The sequence below is a fragment of the Poecilia latipinna genome, unplaced genomic scaffold, assembly GCF_001443285.1.
Source record: "Poecilia latipinna isolate Pla-1442-1.1 unplaced genomic scaffold, P_latipinna-1.0 Scaffold2, whole genome shotgun sequence".
Classification (NCBI taxonomy): Eukaryota; Metazoa; Chordata; class Actinopteri; order Cyprinodontiformes; family Poeciliidae; genus Poecilia; species Poecilia latipinna.
Genome location: NW_015112618.1, coordinates 575,878 through 591,427, shown reverse-complemented (window position 1 = coordinate 591,427; position 15,550 = coordinate 575,878). Strand labels below are relative to the sequence as shown.

Sequence of the window (15,550 nt, the reverse complement as noted above, 5' to 3'; positions counted from 1 at the left end):
TTGAAAGTTACAACTGATAATTGATGCTTTTTTATTTACAGTTATGCGATTTTAACCAAAACCGGAGTAGTGTTTACTGATCCCATACAAAATCGGAGGCCAAAAACTTGAGTACGGATTCAACAAAAAAAGCATCCTAAAGCCTGCCAGCTGTATTTTCTTTTTCATTTGCTTTTTCTATGATGCTGTTACGTGCTCTTATTTTGAAACCGGAAATGGGCGTCAATCGTCACTATAGCAACGGATACAATCTTGTAAGTTAGCGTGTGAACAAATTGACCTGTTATTTTTTATATCTGTGACTCCATTTCTCAGTCAAGTATGGTGGAGGAGTCAGATACATACCACATCCGACCTAACCATCGGCTGAAGTGAGTTTGCTGAAGTAGTTTCATGTTTTGTTTTTTCTTTTTGAAATACCAAGCGTTGCTAGCGAGATTTTGGCTAACGACAGCTTTTCGAAGTCGAACCATTGATAAACCATTGTTGTACAAAGCTTACCTTACTATAACCTTGTTCTAATTTAAGATAACACTTATTGCGTCGCAAGTGCTAACATTTCTGTAATTAAATAAAGTTGCATTTAGTTTCATTCTTTTCCTCTGTATGTGTATTTACTGGAATATATAGATACAGTTATTTGACTAAATTGATTACACACTCTTAAACAAGCAGTTTATCAGACTATAAGTAATAGTTAAACAATTGGGTCATTTTGGAGAAAGTTTTAAATCAATACTGCTAGCTGCCTTTTGATCTGAAAACATTTGAGAAGCTTTTTGTCTTTGCTTGCAATTAGTTCTGTGCATGAAAAATAAAGTTTAGTGTTCACTATGTCACCATGAATGAGAGTTCCACTAAGTTGATGAATTCACAATCTTGTCGAACTCAATATACACAATAAAATTATATTAATGATATTTGGAGCCAATATGCATGGTCCTTTTTGACCTCTGCTGAGATTAAAGTTCATTTTCTTGTGTTTCTATGAATTGTTACGTTTTTAGGTTTAAACCAGCTGTGGTAAAGCGATACATCCATGACATTGTGAGGGAGCGTCTTTCTGACATGCAGTATGATCCAGAGACTGTCGCAGAGTTGACCCGGTCACTGGCAGAGAGCATAAAGGACAAAGTGAAGAGTTAGTTCTGCATTATCCTCCTTTGGCCTTTACCCTGGGCACACTGTGAAAAATGCAATGTTCAGACCAATTTCTTAACCAGTAGTGTTTGTCATATCACTCAAACCACAACATGAGTTGATATTTTCTTAAGCTTTTTTGAGCTTCAGCAAGATGTGACATATGTAAACCAAATATTCCGCTCATGCTTTCAATTTATTTAACTGAGAGAACAGAACAGTAGATGCAGATAAATCAGAATAAATATACTAGCTTTTTTTGTGGCCTAGAACTTACATCAGCAGAAAAACATCTATCTGAAAAAGAAAAAAATAATCATTTAACATTGTAATATTATGTTTGTGCATCTTATCAATGTATACAAGCTCTGACATACTTTAATTTAAATGCTTGTACCTTGTTTTGTGCACAGCTGCAGAATTTGACAGATACAAGATTGTTGTGCAGGTGCTCATTGGAGAACAACGAGGACAAGGAGTGAAGTAAGTTATATCCATTACTAATAAACAAAAACAGACTGAGGTGTTTGTTAAAAACCATGCAGTCAATTTAAAAAGCCCTTAATTCTTAAAAGGAAAACATTAGGAAGGAATGGAATAAAGCACAACGCTAAACAAACAATGTGTTACTGTGCCTGTCATCAACTTTGACTCTGTATCATAACAGAGCAAGGGAGTGAGAATGGTAAAAGACATTTATTGTATCTTTTCTATATCTTTGCCGCTTCATTTAAGAGGAAATTATTTTCAGAATACATGCATAATATTTGTCACATTTGAAATTGAAATATTGCCTTATATAGCAAAGTGATGGGAAGGCCATCACTTTGCCTTCTAGAAAGAGCACTAATGGAAGAAAATGATAGAATATATGTATGTAGCATAGACTCTTTAACTGGAGCAAAAGAAAACGGACCACTAGCTAAGCAGTGTCTGACACATTGTCAAATATTTGCTTATATTCTGCACATTTTTCTGATTTTGAGTATTTAACTTAAACTTGGTGCCACCAAAGTGACACAAACACTTTAATACCACTGAAAAGTTTTCAAATGAAAATATATTCTAATTGTATTTTTAAAATAATTGTGATCCAGGGAAATGTTAAAAAATGCTTGTCACATTATTTCCGCTCCTTTCTCTGGGTGGTTTTTCACTTTTTATTATATTACAAGTAGGGAATCTAATCGATTTACTTACACATCACATAACTCTGAGGCGACAAAAAAATGGTTATGTGATTTTCTTTTTTTATGCAAAGAAGCATCTGAAAAATAGCCCAAGATTTGACAAGCCAACAAATGCATGGCTAATTACCTAATGTGCCTGCCAGGCAAGAAGATCATTAATGCAGGAAGAGAAGCAGAGACCCACAGCTCAGGCTGAAGAATCTGTGAACAGGAGGACTAACAGTTGTGGACTTCACAAATCTGTGACAGGGAGACAATAAGAAATGTATTTTAAAAGAAAGTACTCAGAAAGTCCAATTCACAGTTTGGTATTAGTCATGTAGGTGATAGACTGAACATGTGGAGGAAGGTTCCCTGCAGATGACAACAAAATAAAATGTTTTGACCTACACTTTTCAGAATGTTATTTGTTTAAAAAAGTTTCAAATCACAAATCACTTTTCTTCCACTCCTCAATGATGCCTTTTCTCAATAAAACTGATGAAATCTTGCGGCTGTCATGTAAAGGTTCCAGGGTATCTTTGTAAGCAAACGGTACATAAGAAGGGAAGGAAAATCTATAAGTCTCAGTCAGCATCTTACTTTAGCGTCTCGTCAGAATTCGTAACAAGGAGCTCAAGCTTTTCATAGATTATCTGTCTCATATTATACTGCCAGGACAGAATGACAGTTTATATAATTATGTAAAAAACATAAAAGTTACCTACTGCAGCTTTGAATGTACATTCCTGACACATTTTGTTTTTTCAGGATGTCTGCCAGGTGTTTGTGGGACGCAGACACGGACAACTATGCAGACGATGTTTTCATGAATGTAAGCACTCTGTCAGATTTAGTCAATACAATATAGGTTTCTTTGACAATGTTTCTGGGTTTTTTATAAACCATGTGTTTTCATCCCATAGGACAGCTTGTTCTGTGTGGTGACAGTTTTTGGAAGCTATTATTACTGAAGACTTGAAGCATGGATGACAGCAGATCCTTTTATATGAAGAGATATGAAATGAACATTTGTGAGACGCCACACTACCAGCTCGTCAGCTTCTGCTGAGTGGAAATATGTCATTTCTGTCTCTTTCAGACGTATGATTCTCACACATCCTGTATAGGACCTTTGCTGATGTAGTGATAATATAATGAATGCTGTCGGTGTAATTTCCTGACTTGACAAGATAGTTATTGATGACAGAAGCTGTTTGAACAGCTAATTCTGGATTGCACCTAAAGATGTTCCAGTCTGGACTCCCAGGTGTTGAAAAGATGGTGTCAGGTCAGCTGGGCAAAGGAACTTTCCCAAATTCATTTCATTTTAAAGGATAATTCAATAAAATAAAATTATCTTAACCAACTCATGTTATTGTTTGCCCTTTGGAGCTGCTGTATCAGAAAAGGTCAGAATGAAAAGAAATGATCATCAACTTTTATAATTATAGAACAAGTCAACACAACATATCTGGATAGCATCACAACTATTGCCACTTTCTTTATTCTGCATTCTACAAATTCTAGTACTTCCTTGACAGTTATGCTGTAGCTTAGTTTTTTGTGAATATTCAAATGTCTTTATGAACTGTCTATGTCTAAGCAACTTTAAACGTTTAGAGCTGCAGACAGCTTCTATAACGGGTTAAAGAAACTCCTGATATTTCTTTCATTTCTGTCATCAAATTTAAGCTGAAAAAATAAACCAGTGAAGACGTTAATGATGAAAAATGAAACTACATGCTGCTGACAAAACAGACAAGGCAAAACACATGGGACTTTTATTTTTTTTTTATGACAGAAAAGAGGTTTTTGTTCCTACAAAATGACTCACACCTGCTACCTATGACGTCTGAGTTGTCTCTCATTTCCTTCTAAATTAATCCAATGAAATTCAACATCTACATTTTTTTTTAACAATTCCATTTCCTCAACTTCCACATAAACTTGATACTTTACACATAGTTGCTGTCAAATTGAGTGGCTGGTGTAAGTTCAAATGTGGAAATGACAAAATACTCTCCTATTGTAATCATTTGTTAAAATGAAAATAGGCATTTTGTATTACGTTAGTTTTATTCTCATTCCCAGTGAAGCTTTAAATCAATTGTCTTCTGAGTTAATGTTTTAAAAATCCAACTCTGACTAATTTGTCTTCCTGTCTTCTTTGTCTTTATCTCTGCACAATCTGTTATCTCTTGGCTTTGAGCGATTGGTCTGGAAACCATGTTTGTCACTGATACTTTATCTGCTAATGTAAGCACAGAGTCTGGCGACAGCATAATAGCCTAATCGTTTTTCGGTCATGGCCATACCTTTGGCTAAGACCGCTCCATAATGAAGGATATCTGCTGCAGCAAAAACATCGCTATAAGTCAGAGTGGTTTGTGGGTAGGTAGGATTCCCCAAGTTTGCAGAAATGTTCTTCTCCTCTACTGATATTACTTCTATTTTTCAGCAGACTGCACAATGTAAACAGCTCTGGTCTTGGAGAATACTCAGTAATCTGCCTCCGGTCATTTAATATGTTTACATTAAATGCATAATCACCCATTTAAATGTGAGCAAACTACATCAGCACACAGAGATGTTTTTTTAGGTCAGGACCAGATAAAATCAGCAGTTTCAGAATTAGAAACACTAGCAAATAATTTTGTGCAGGTTATGTTTATTCAGGAGATTTTGTTGTCTACTGCTGTGCTTTAGCCCACTGTACAGTTTAGCTGGTGTTATTCAGACTTGGGGCCTTCAGTTTTATTCCAGGATAAATTGCTGTTCAGTCATTCTCAATTTCCTAGTTTCTAAACATTCTTCACTGTTATTCTTTCAACACCTTATGTGTCTTCTGTTGTAATATTTATTTTACAGTATTTACATCTTGCTTTCTGTCTGTTCAAACAATGGTTTTCCTTTTAAGTTTTTACATGTGTAGCAGCTCTTTACAACTGTATTTTATTGATCTTTGAAGGCAGACATTTTCCCTTTGGAAATTTCCAGCCACACTTGTTCAGTTTTCTTCTAACTGTCCTGCCCTCAACCTCATCATTTAAAGCTCTAACTGAGACCTGCAGACTCTGAGGTTACGGACAATATTTTTGCTGTAATATATGGAGTGACCTATAGGTGAACTATATCTTATGTGGTCTCTTGAGAAAATTATGTCCTAAACATTTCTGCTTGTGAATAATCCATCTTATAGTAGAAAGACAGATTTCAAATAGTTTTAAAATTACCTTATAAACCTTTTTAAATAGAGGGGGAGCTGTTTTGGTTTTGTCAGTAATTGCAGCTGGCGCTGTCATTATTTTATCACACACCTGAAGGTTCCAGAGCAGTAAGTGGCCAAATGTTTAGTTTTCATATTGGATCTCCTATGTTACTATGTTTCAGTAGTAAAATCTGAAAGTGAAACTAATACTATTTCAATTAATTATTTCATATCTGCTGCTTGCAGCTCCTGAAAATGCAAAAATTGGTCAGAACAATAAAAGAATAATAATAAAAAGTTATCGCTGCTATTCATGCATCTTTCTCCACATTGCTTTTTCCTTCCACTTAATTTTCCTGTAATGCTGTATGCATTGAACAGCCATCATCTTTTACCGTCAACCTTTTAAGGCTTACCTTCATGGCTGCACTAATTTCAAGTCAGAATATAAAGTTTATGCCATATTCATGTACTAAAAATTGGTCAATCCAGCTAAATTTTATGTTCTCCTTTGCTGAAAGTCATAATTATCACAATGAACAGAAATAACTGCTAGGAACATATCAATCTATCAAAGTGGTAGACATTTTAAATGGAATTAGTGATTAAATTAAATCTGATAAATAATCTCAAGTTATTGAGATGTGCAATTTTAAAGTGAAATATAATTTTATGATACGATTTAAAAATGCAATCATTTTAGCTGCTTGACTCTGAGCTAGGACAACGTTTTCCTGCAGGCCAATAAAAGCAAGGTTCCCTATGGTTTCTTGTCCCTGAATCCATACAGAAGCCTATTCAGTTGCTATGACGGCAGTTATTATGGAAATCAAGTAATGAAAAAGTCTCAGTTCACCTTTTAGGAAGTAATAATTATATTAAATAATGTGAGAAAGCTGATGATAAGCATACTGTTATGTAGTCAATTTAATTTGTTGCTAGCTCTATACTCATCTGTACAACATGCCAAGTCAAATGCTCTTTCTCTATATGTATTTATATATAGACAAAAATAAACAATCCTAATCCTCATCCACATTTATATCCAGAAATTAAGCCTTTCCTTGAACTTCAGTGACCTATCGGTGGACCACAGTCCAGCAGTAGACAGTTTGTCAACTTTCTTTTCCTAGTTTGTTCAGGAAACAGACTTGTCTTAAATTAGATGTAGAGTACCTTTCAGACATTTCTGTTTTTGTGTTTATGCATGAACTTCTCCGCCTGACTTCAGAAAAGTGCTCCCGCGGAAAATCCAGCAGCAGCATTTGAGAATGAAGTGTAACGAGACAGGAGAAGTGAGCAGGTGATGTGATGAAACCCCCAGAGTCAATTAGGCAAATTACCTATATGCTCATTACATATACACATTGACTGAGGAGGGCCTTGCAGGTTTATTTCTGGTTTCAGACGCTTGGCTGAAAGGTGATTTTTCTCCTGTAGGCTTTGTTGTACATTTATAGAAACTATAAATAAAAGTATTGATGACATTCCTTTGCAGAAAATTGTTTTGATGTTGTAATACTGTGCTGATTGCTTGATAAGGCTGTGACTAATTGCATCATGACACCCTGGATTGACTAATATGACATGGCCATACATTTTTTGGTGCAGTCATGGAGATAAGCAAAATAAATTAACCTGAAATCATTTCTTCCAGATCTAAAAAGCTTCAATGCCCATCAAAACAGCTCAGTGAACTGAGGTGTAATAAATCCAGGGTCATTGCAGAAGACCCAAAATAATTATATGAGGTGAGGTATGATGACTAACAAGTAGAAATGAAGTCTGTCTAATCTGTTAAATACGCTTTTTTATGGAAATCTATCTATCTATCTATCTATCTATCTATCTATCTATCTATCTATCTATCTATCTATCTATCTATCTATCTATCTATCTATCTATCTATCTATACACACACATATATGCAGATGTTGTATTGTACAGACATAAATATTTCTATTGGTTGAATCCAAACATAAGTGCAAAAAACTGCAATTGAAAATTTTATTACTTTTGTTTTTTGTAATTATTTTCTTTTCGTTTGCAAAAGAAAAGAACAAAACATTAAAACTGTCTAAATATTGAGAATTAAATATATATAGTTGAAAAATTTAATTGATGAGGAAATATTTAAAAAACAAATGTTAAATGTTGGAAATGTTAAAAAATAACAAATGATAAATAAATATCATAAATATAAATATCAAAAATAGTCCTGTAACCCTATATACCATTTTGATGTAAGCCCAATGAATTCTGTCATCTGTCAATAAAAGGGGGAAAAAAATCTCTTAAATGTATTTTTAATTCCTAAATTCTTTCAGAACTTCTTTGCTGAGTCTCAAAAACAGCTCTTTACATTTTAAGCAGGGTTTTTGATGTGTTTCCTTTTGAATACATGATTACAGATGCTGACATTTGGGTCCTGCTCCACTTGGGTCTGTTATCATGGCAACAGCTGCCTCTGTCATATCCTGCTCAATCTTCTCTTTTTAAGCTTTTCGGAAGCAACATTACTGTATGCCTGCGCCTACAGATACACCTGAAAATTGGAATAATCTGATATGCAGATATAAATAGAAACATGCTTTTCTCTTTGTAAAGCTTTGATATTATATCCTCTTTTCCCCAAATGTTTAGACCAAAAGTAGTATTCAATTTACACCAGGGCTATATAGTTAAAAACAAAATTGGGCACTCTTTCAAATTTGTAAAACTGGATTTTTGCGTGTTACTTGTATACATGCAACAGATGAGGAAAGTAATCAGCCTGTTTCTGTGAGCTGATTGTCCTGTGTGTTACATGTGTTGTTTTGGGCCTATTTAGTTTAAATTCATCTAGAACATCAAAAGTTGCTGGATTCACATGACCTGCTATTCATACAATCAGTCGCTGTCACAAACGGAGCTCCATGCTATCCCCTTTAAATACATTATTTATTACTACCTGAATAACATGGATGTCCTGCTTTTTGAGAAGTTAAAGATATTTTCTGCTGCTGAAAGTCAAAAAGAGAGCCATCTTTAGTAGCATTAGACTGCAAATAGTTGGGGAATGAAAACATGCAGGTGCAAGTTAAAACTCAAGAGGGGATCATAGTTTTGCTTTTCTTTTACCTTTTTTATTAGCTTTACTCAAGGAAGTTTCAAGGCATTGCAATTCTCATCTAGCAAGGATGTTTACATTTAATTTTTTACAATTTAAACTAATACTATTAAGCACAATACCAATATGAAAGCAGAAAGATTTTAAATGCAAGCGCCCGTCACTTGCAATATGAGATGCTATCAAACAAAAAAAAAAAAACTGAGTTAGTTTGCCTTTTTTTCCTTTTTGCTATTTGAAGTTTACAAATGTCCCTATTTATCATATCATTTGTCATATCATATGCTTGTAGTTTCCATAAAACTTTGTAGGGATTAAGCAGATCCATTTATGAAAAAACAAAATGACCACAAAAAAAACAAAGAAAAAACATTTTTGGATTTAATAAAAATATATATGGGACTCACTCATTCTCATGTGATGCAATGAATCCAGCTGCCACTATAAATTGATCTCTAATTATATTTATAAATTAACTATAATTATTGGACTGTATGATTCACAATCCCTAAAGTGGCATCATAATTGCCAAGCTGCCCATTAATAGATAGCTGTCAGTGTAATTAGAGAAAATGGCTGGTTGCAGTCTGTGTGTTCTTTGAGTGTGCTGTTCCCTTTGTTCTATAGGATTTTATAGAATGGTAATTGGCCCTTTAAAAGTAATTTCTGTGCTTTTGTTCGTTATTAGATATTGACAGCTGTGGGCTTGTATCTGCTCTTTGTTCATCAGCAGTCACCGTATGTGACAACAAGTCTTGCTGGATCCTCTGAGAAAGACAATTATTTGATGTTTAGTGTCACATTTCGTGTGTTATTAGTACTTGTGAAACATGGCCGCTCTTCACATCATCACAAATTGTCGGATTCAGAGTTGAGAGCCTCGAGTAATTGTTTGAGCGCTTGTGATGCTTGTCTAAAGCGTGATGGTTTCTAATGGTGCTGCATTAGAAATGGTCATCTAAAATCACTCGTAACTTTAAGCTGTATAAAAAAGAATTGTGGTGTTTATGTATAATTTTTGTCAGATTTATTTTTGTCTAAAATTACATAAATTTAATTTAATTTCTTAATATTTTTAACATGACTTTTAGAATACTGACCTCAAGTCAGGATTAAAACTCAAGGACCTCCTTGTGGCAAGGCGAGCAGCTGCTGCTCTGTGCAGCAAGACCAGATTATTTCTATTTTAACAGAGGGTGTTTTGTCTTTATATCATGACTGTAGCTAAGTCCCATTTTTGATGTCACTTCAATTAACTTCGTTACTTTCATTACACACACCGCTAACATGTCCTGAACTTTGTCTGAGGTATATTTTGCATCTTAACATATTTATGCCTACCTTAAAAACAATAATAGTCATCTTCTAGAATCAACACTCACTCAGATCATCAATCGTAATATCGTGTGTGAATTTTTTTTGTGTGTGTGTATGTTTCCATATCATGAAGTCACTTTTTACTCTATTGCACACACTATTCAACCCAACACCACAGTGGCAATTGATTTTTGACAATGTGAAAGCATCCGTGAGGACACCATCACCTTGGTGTATCTGATGGCCGATTAGTAACATTCATCCTGAGTGAGCGGGCTACAGCGGTTGCAGCATGAAAACAACCCAGCATGAATTCATCACTTTTTTTTAATCCAGCATCACTGGAAGATGAAGAATGTAAGAGCCGATGTTAATTGAAGAGAAAGTTTGCCATGCACAGATTGCCAGTTCATCGCAGAGCTGGCTCAGGCTGAAAAATAGCCATACACCCTCTCCCTGACAGCTGCAATCAGTTGTGAATCACCAGTTAAACTAACATGCATGCATTTGAACATTTAGCAAACTGAGGAGCCTCAAAAAATGTGCAGACTGTGGTAATGAGCAGCTCAAATAATTTTCCATATTTCATACTCTATTTTACATTTTTGTAAGCTAAGCCTAATTTTTTGTGGGGTTTAATGGTATTTTAATTATTCTTTGGGTGCAGTATTTACTTTATAATTACAAGAGTGATAATGCAGAGTCAGAGATTGTGTGACTTAAAGATGTTTATTTAAGAAGTCTCATAAAACTGTTTTTGCTGCATACAGTTGATTATTTGTTGATTAATATGTATTTTAATTTTATAAATAAATCCAAATGTCAAACAGCTTTACAAAATAAGCACCATATTGCCTTGCGTTCTACTTTAGGAGACAATCTGCACAAAAATGAAAATTATTTTTTTAGCAGGTCTTGAACTCCCTGAATACCAGCCTGACAAAAGTGCAATACTTAAATTTTCTCCATCTGATGCATCTTTGATACATCACAATGTTTGTGCTAAATATGTGTTTTATTCTGAATTAAGAAATTATTTTAAAGTTACTTTTTGCATGTACTTGATTTTCTTTGTCCAGAGTAAAAAAAAATGGTGATCACAAACATGTCACAAGCATGACAAATATAAACAAAGAAATGGTTAAAGGAGGCCACTGACTGTTCAACTTAAAAATCAATTAATTCAATCAATCAATTAATTTATTTACATAGCCTTTAGCTTTTCACACAGGAGTGCTTACAGGCATGGAGGGTGCATGTATAAGAAAGCTGTGTGTTCAAGGAGGTAAATGGGTTACTGATTTTTCTTTTTGTCACTTTCCAGAGCCTAAACACAGGTGGAAAGGTGTCAGTCGGATATCTCTGAATTCCTCCTTTTTGAATAAATTATTTATTTTCTACCTCTCAAGAACATATTTTACTTGCAAAATAAGTTGTTCTTCAGCTCAAAGTGCTCGGTTTCTTCATCTAGATTAAATTCACTTGAAAGCATTAAGCACAGAAATTGAGCAGTCACTCGCTGGAACACGAGAAGCACAGACAATAGTCCTGTTAAGTGAACAGAAAGGTGAATAGATGAACTGAGCGTGTCTTTTCATCTTAAAGATGGATGCAGTCAGCTCCCTATTCAGTGCTGTTTCACACCTGGCTTTCATATTCAAACCGTAAGATTTTGATTGAGAGAGAACTTAAAGTCTCATCAGTCTAAAAGGTATAATTTGAGGGTTTTAAGCAGTCACAAAAGGTGAACATTTTAGTCAAACGTCACTGTAATTAATCTAATTACCTGACCCTGAGCAGGGAGACGGCATGGATGGGTTTCGAGTTGAACTTTTATGCCCTGAAAATTTCCTGCTGCATGTTTCAGCATTCCTTTAAGCTTGCAGCTGTAATGCCCTGAATTTATGAGAGAAATAATAATAAGTGTGTTTGCAAAAGGAGTAGTGTTCATTTGAAGAGTGTGCAGGTCCCAGAATCTCCAGTACAAATAATCAGAAATAAATGTTTTCATTGCCTCATAAATGTTTTCTTTTCACGTTACTACTGTGAAATCACAACCCAAAATCTATTATATGTATTTTATGTTTTACAACACAAAGTAGTGACTAATTTGGAAGTGGAAGGAACATGATACACAGCGTTCATGATTTTTTTTTTTTTTTTTTTTTTAACAATGTAAAATCTGCTCAGTGCCTTTGATACTGTGTGGTAAACAGACATACCTGTAAATCCTGGAGAAACACCTGCTGGAGGCTGTAAAATGCTGTAATCACAGCAGGTCTGTAAAGTATTGAGTCAGGTGGCTTTGCACATATGCACCACACATTTCATCTTGCAAATAAAATGATTGAAATCCATTTATGAGTTTCCTTTCACTTTCTAAACTCTGCACTGCTTTGTGTTGGACATCATTTAAAACCCTAAAATCAATCAAATTCCAAAAAACTGAAGTTTGAAGTTGTAGTCTAGCAAAATATGAAAAAGGAAATAATTACTCAGGCAAGGTATTTTAGTTTTACCTTCACTTTTCTACAGTACTGAAGTTTTTTTTTCTTTCCATGAACTTCTGACACCAGCACTTCACAACAGGAAATCACCTTCAGGTGTTTTGTCACTGCTGGAAATACTGCAAGATGTCACTTGATGCAGGCTGGACTGTTAAAATTGCAGTGTTTTTCTCAGAGATGGTCTTATCTGACATAGTCAGTGCTTTGTGTTGGACCCTTTGCTGGACACATCTACAAAATGAGCAAAGTAGAACGCAGCATGCAGTACAGAAAGGAGAGGGAACATAAATTGCAGCTGTTCCAAATGCTTTTCTCTGATATGTACGATTAAAGAGATTTAAACTTTGCAAAGTCCCATTTTCGCTGGAAAATTTGATTAATCTCTAATCTGTATTATGTGCACAGCTTAAATTTTTTATAGCTTCTTATTGTGGATACTGGTTTTGAGAAATAGTGTCATGAATTACATGTTTGACACATAATCACGGTGCAGCAGTCTTCAGATGATTTGATAAGACTGAAGACTTCACACAGTGCATTTAGTCAAGGCTCCACATATTTTAGTCAGCGAGATGAGCTCAAATTGTGGCTCAGTCCAGTTCTATTGGGCCAGGCACTCTTTCTTAGTTTACTGTAATTCACACTATTTTCCCAAATGTATAGTAAGATCTACAAAATCAGACTTACTTTGCTCACAGTCATTGATGAAGTCCCTGAGAATAGAATAGAAATATCCTTTTTGTGACCCTCAGTGGGGAAATTTGGATGAACCAGCAGCAAAGTGAAAGGCAAATCAAAACATTCACACAAAGATCAAAACATAAAAATAAAAATTATAAGAATAAGAGGCTGTAAAGTGTAAATACTGCCCTTCGATTCAAACACCAAACTTGTGCTCTACCTTAAGTGCACCAGACTTTGAGCAAACACTTCACCATCATCACTCAATAATTTGCAGCTACCGTATCAGGGTTAATGCTGTCAAAGCTCTTCTTCGAGACGTTGCATAATTTAAGGTTTAAGAGAGCGGTGTTTTCTTTCTCGTAGCCTCTAACAGAGCCAACACATTTCTTCAGGTCTTCTTTCATGATTGAGCGCATATCGTCTTGCTTTGCACCTTGCTGGGAGAGGAATGTGCTTCACAGGAGAGGCCCGTCGTCAACCTCTTTATCCCTGTTCTTATTTACTTCACCAGCTGCTACAGCAAACACTCGTCCACAACACTTAATTTGAGCACCATTTGCTGGGGCATGTCTTTTAAGCATCCTCTTTTTACACACTGCAACTTCTGTGTTTTATCAAGAGTAATTTGCTGACAGTCACTGCATAAAGTCTACCTCATTCAGGTAGAGATATAAGTCATTTAAACAGTAAAATGTTTAGATTTCTATCTTTACAACTCCTGAGTCACTCCTTCAGTCTTTTTGCTGAAGTCTGATTTTTTTGCATTTAGGAGCCCATAAAGAGCTCAAGAGAAAATAGCATCCTGAAGCAAGTTCTCTTTATTTGGCTACTTTGCTACTGCCACAGTTGTTCTACAATAGATACTAGATTAAGAAAAATGTCTCTTCAAAAAAGCTCTTCACTGAAGTTCGGAAAAAAAAAATGTACAGTAGCTCTTTAACCCCAATAACTGATGTTTTCCACGTGTTTTCTTAACACGTCAAATTATTGGACTCCTACCAAAAGACTGTTTCCTGAAATTGATGATCAAAGTGTGTCAACAAAGTATTAGTTGTTTTGATTTTGATTTTTTACACTCCCTCTGAGCAATTGTGTAATTGTACTGGATAAGTATCAAATTAAAAGTGGAGAAAAAGTTTAAACTATTTACCATTGTCTTACTTTTTATTTTTATTTTTTTTATTTTTTACAAAAATCAATGTATACACATCTGCGACTAAGAAACTGTCTTGATAAAAGTTACAGTTCTTCAACATTTCCAGCATTGTGTTGTACTAGTACTGAAATGAACAAATTAAAACTTAGTTTTTGCAGACAGTCTGTTTATTTTTAGATTTTCCACAAATAATATGGAGTTAAATTCCCCAGAAAAAAAAACTGTGATTACTGAGCATGCTTGTTAATGTCTTGGTGAACTGTTGTTTTTTTTAATCCTTAATTAATCACATAAATACATTTATGAATAAAAATATACTGCTCAAAAAAATAAAGGGAACATTTCACTTTAATTTTGTGTGTGGTTCCAAATCCAGGCCTACATTGGTTAATAACTTTGATTTCCATTGATGATTTTTGTGTGATTTTGTTGTCCGCACATTCAACTTTGTACAGAACAAAGTATTCAATGAGAATATTTCATTCATTCAGATCTAGGATGTGTTATTTGAGTGTTCCAGTGTACCATTGTTGTGAGTACAGCTAATCCACTCAGAGTCTGAAGTTTTCCTTGAGTTAGTCTTCAGGACCTGCTAAACGCCTCACCATCATGACCCAGCAAAGATAAGTGGCTTCAGACAGTGGGCGGATGGAATAAATTCACCAGCTTTTCTATGACAAAAAAAAAAAAAAAAACACCTCAGGACTTCACATTATTACACAAGACTCTTCTTCATGATTGAATTTGCAATGAAGCCTTGGCTGTGCTGCAACTATATGGAGTATAGCTGAGACCCTCAATTTATGCCCTTATGTCAAGGAGGCACATGTGGAAATTGCATTTCCTAGAGTTTGTGGAGACATCCAGTAAGTATTCTTGGTGACTGTCTGTGGCCTGAGGAAAGATTGCAGGTCAAGGCAGCTGAATTATGTCATTTTTTTATTAGAAAATGCTGAACAGGATTAAGTTCTTTGGCTCCAGTTTCTGTAAAAGATCTTCAGGAGATTTTATTTCTTTTGAATGTGAACTCAATAAGCGTTCCTACATTCATAATGGCTTCATATTGGGCTTTTAGTAAACATTATTCTTTTCTTATTTGAGTCTATATTTGACCTACAATCTCCATATTAAGTATACTTTCAATGAAACCAGATCAAAAATAATTTCTATATATCAATATAAATAACACATATATATATATATATATATATATATATATATATATATATATATATATATATATATATATATATATAT

At 34.6% G+C, this 15,550-nt stretch overlaps 1 protein-coding gene across 1 annotated transcript; it reads left to right on the top strand.

Moving 5' to 3' along the window:
- The first annotated feature begins 221 nt into the window (after positions 1-221).
- Positions 222-4,454, top strand: dynlt2b (dynein light chain Tctex-type 2B). Its single transcript, XM_015040733.1, has 5 exons — positions 222-371; positions 1,008-1,141; positions 1,554-1,623; positions 3,081-3,144; positions 3,236-4,454. Exons 1-5 carry the CDS (start codon positions 322-324, stop codon positions 3,281-3,283), a joined length of 366 nt encoding a protein of 121 aa, XP_014896219.1. The 5' UTR covers positions 222-321; the 3' UTR covers positions 3,284-4,454.
- The last annotated feature ends 11,096 nt before the right edge of the window (positions 4,455-15,550 follow it).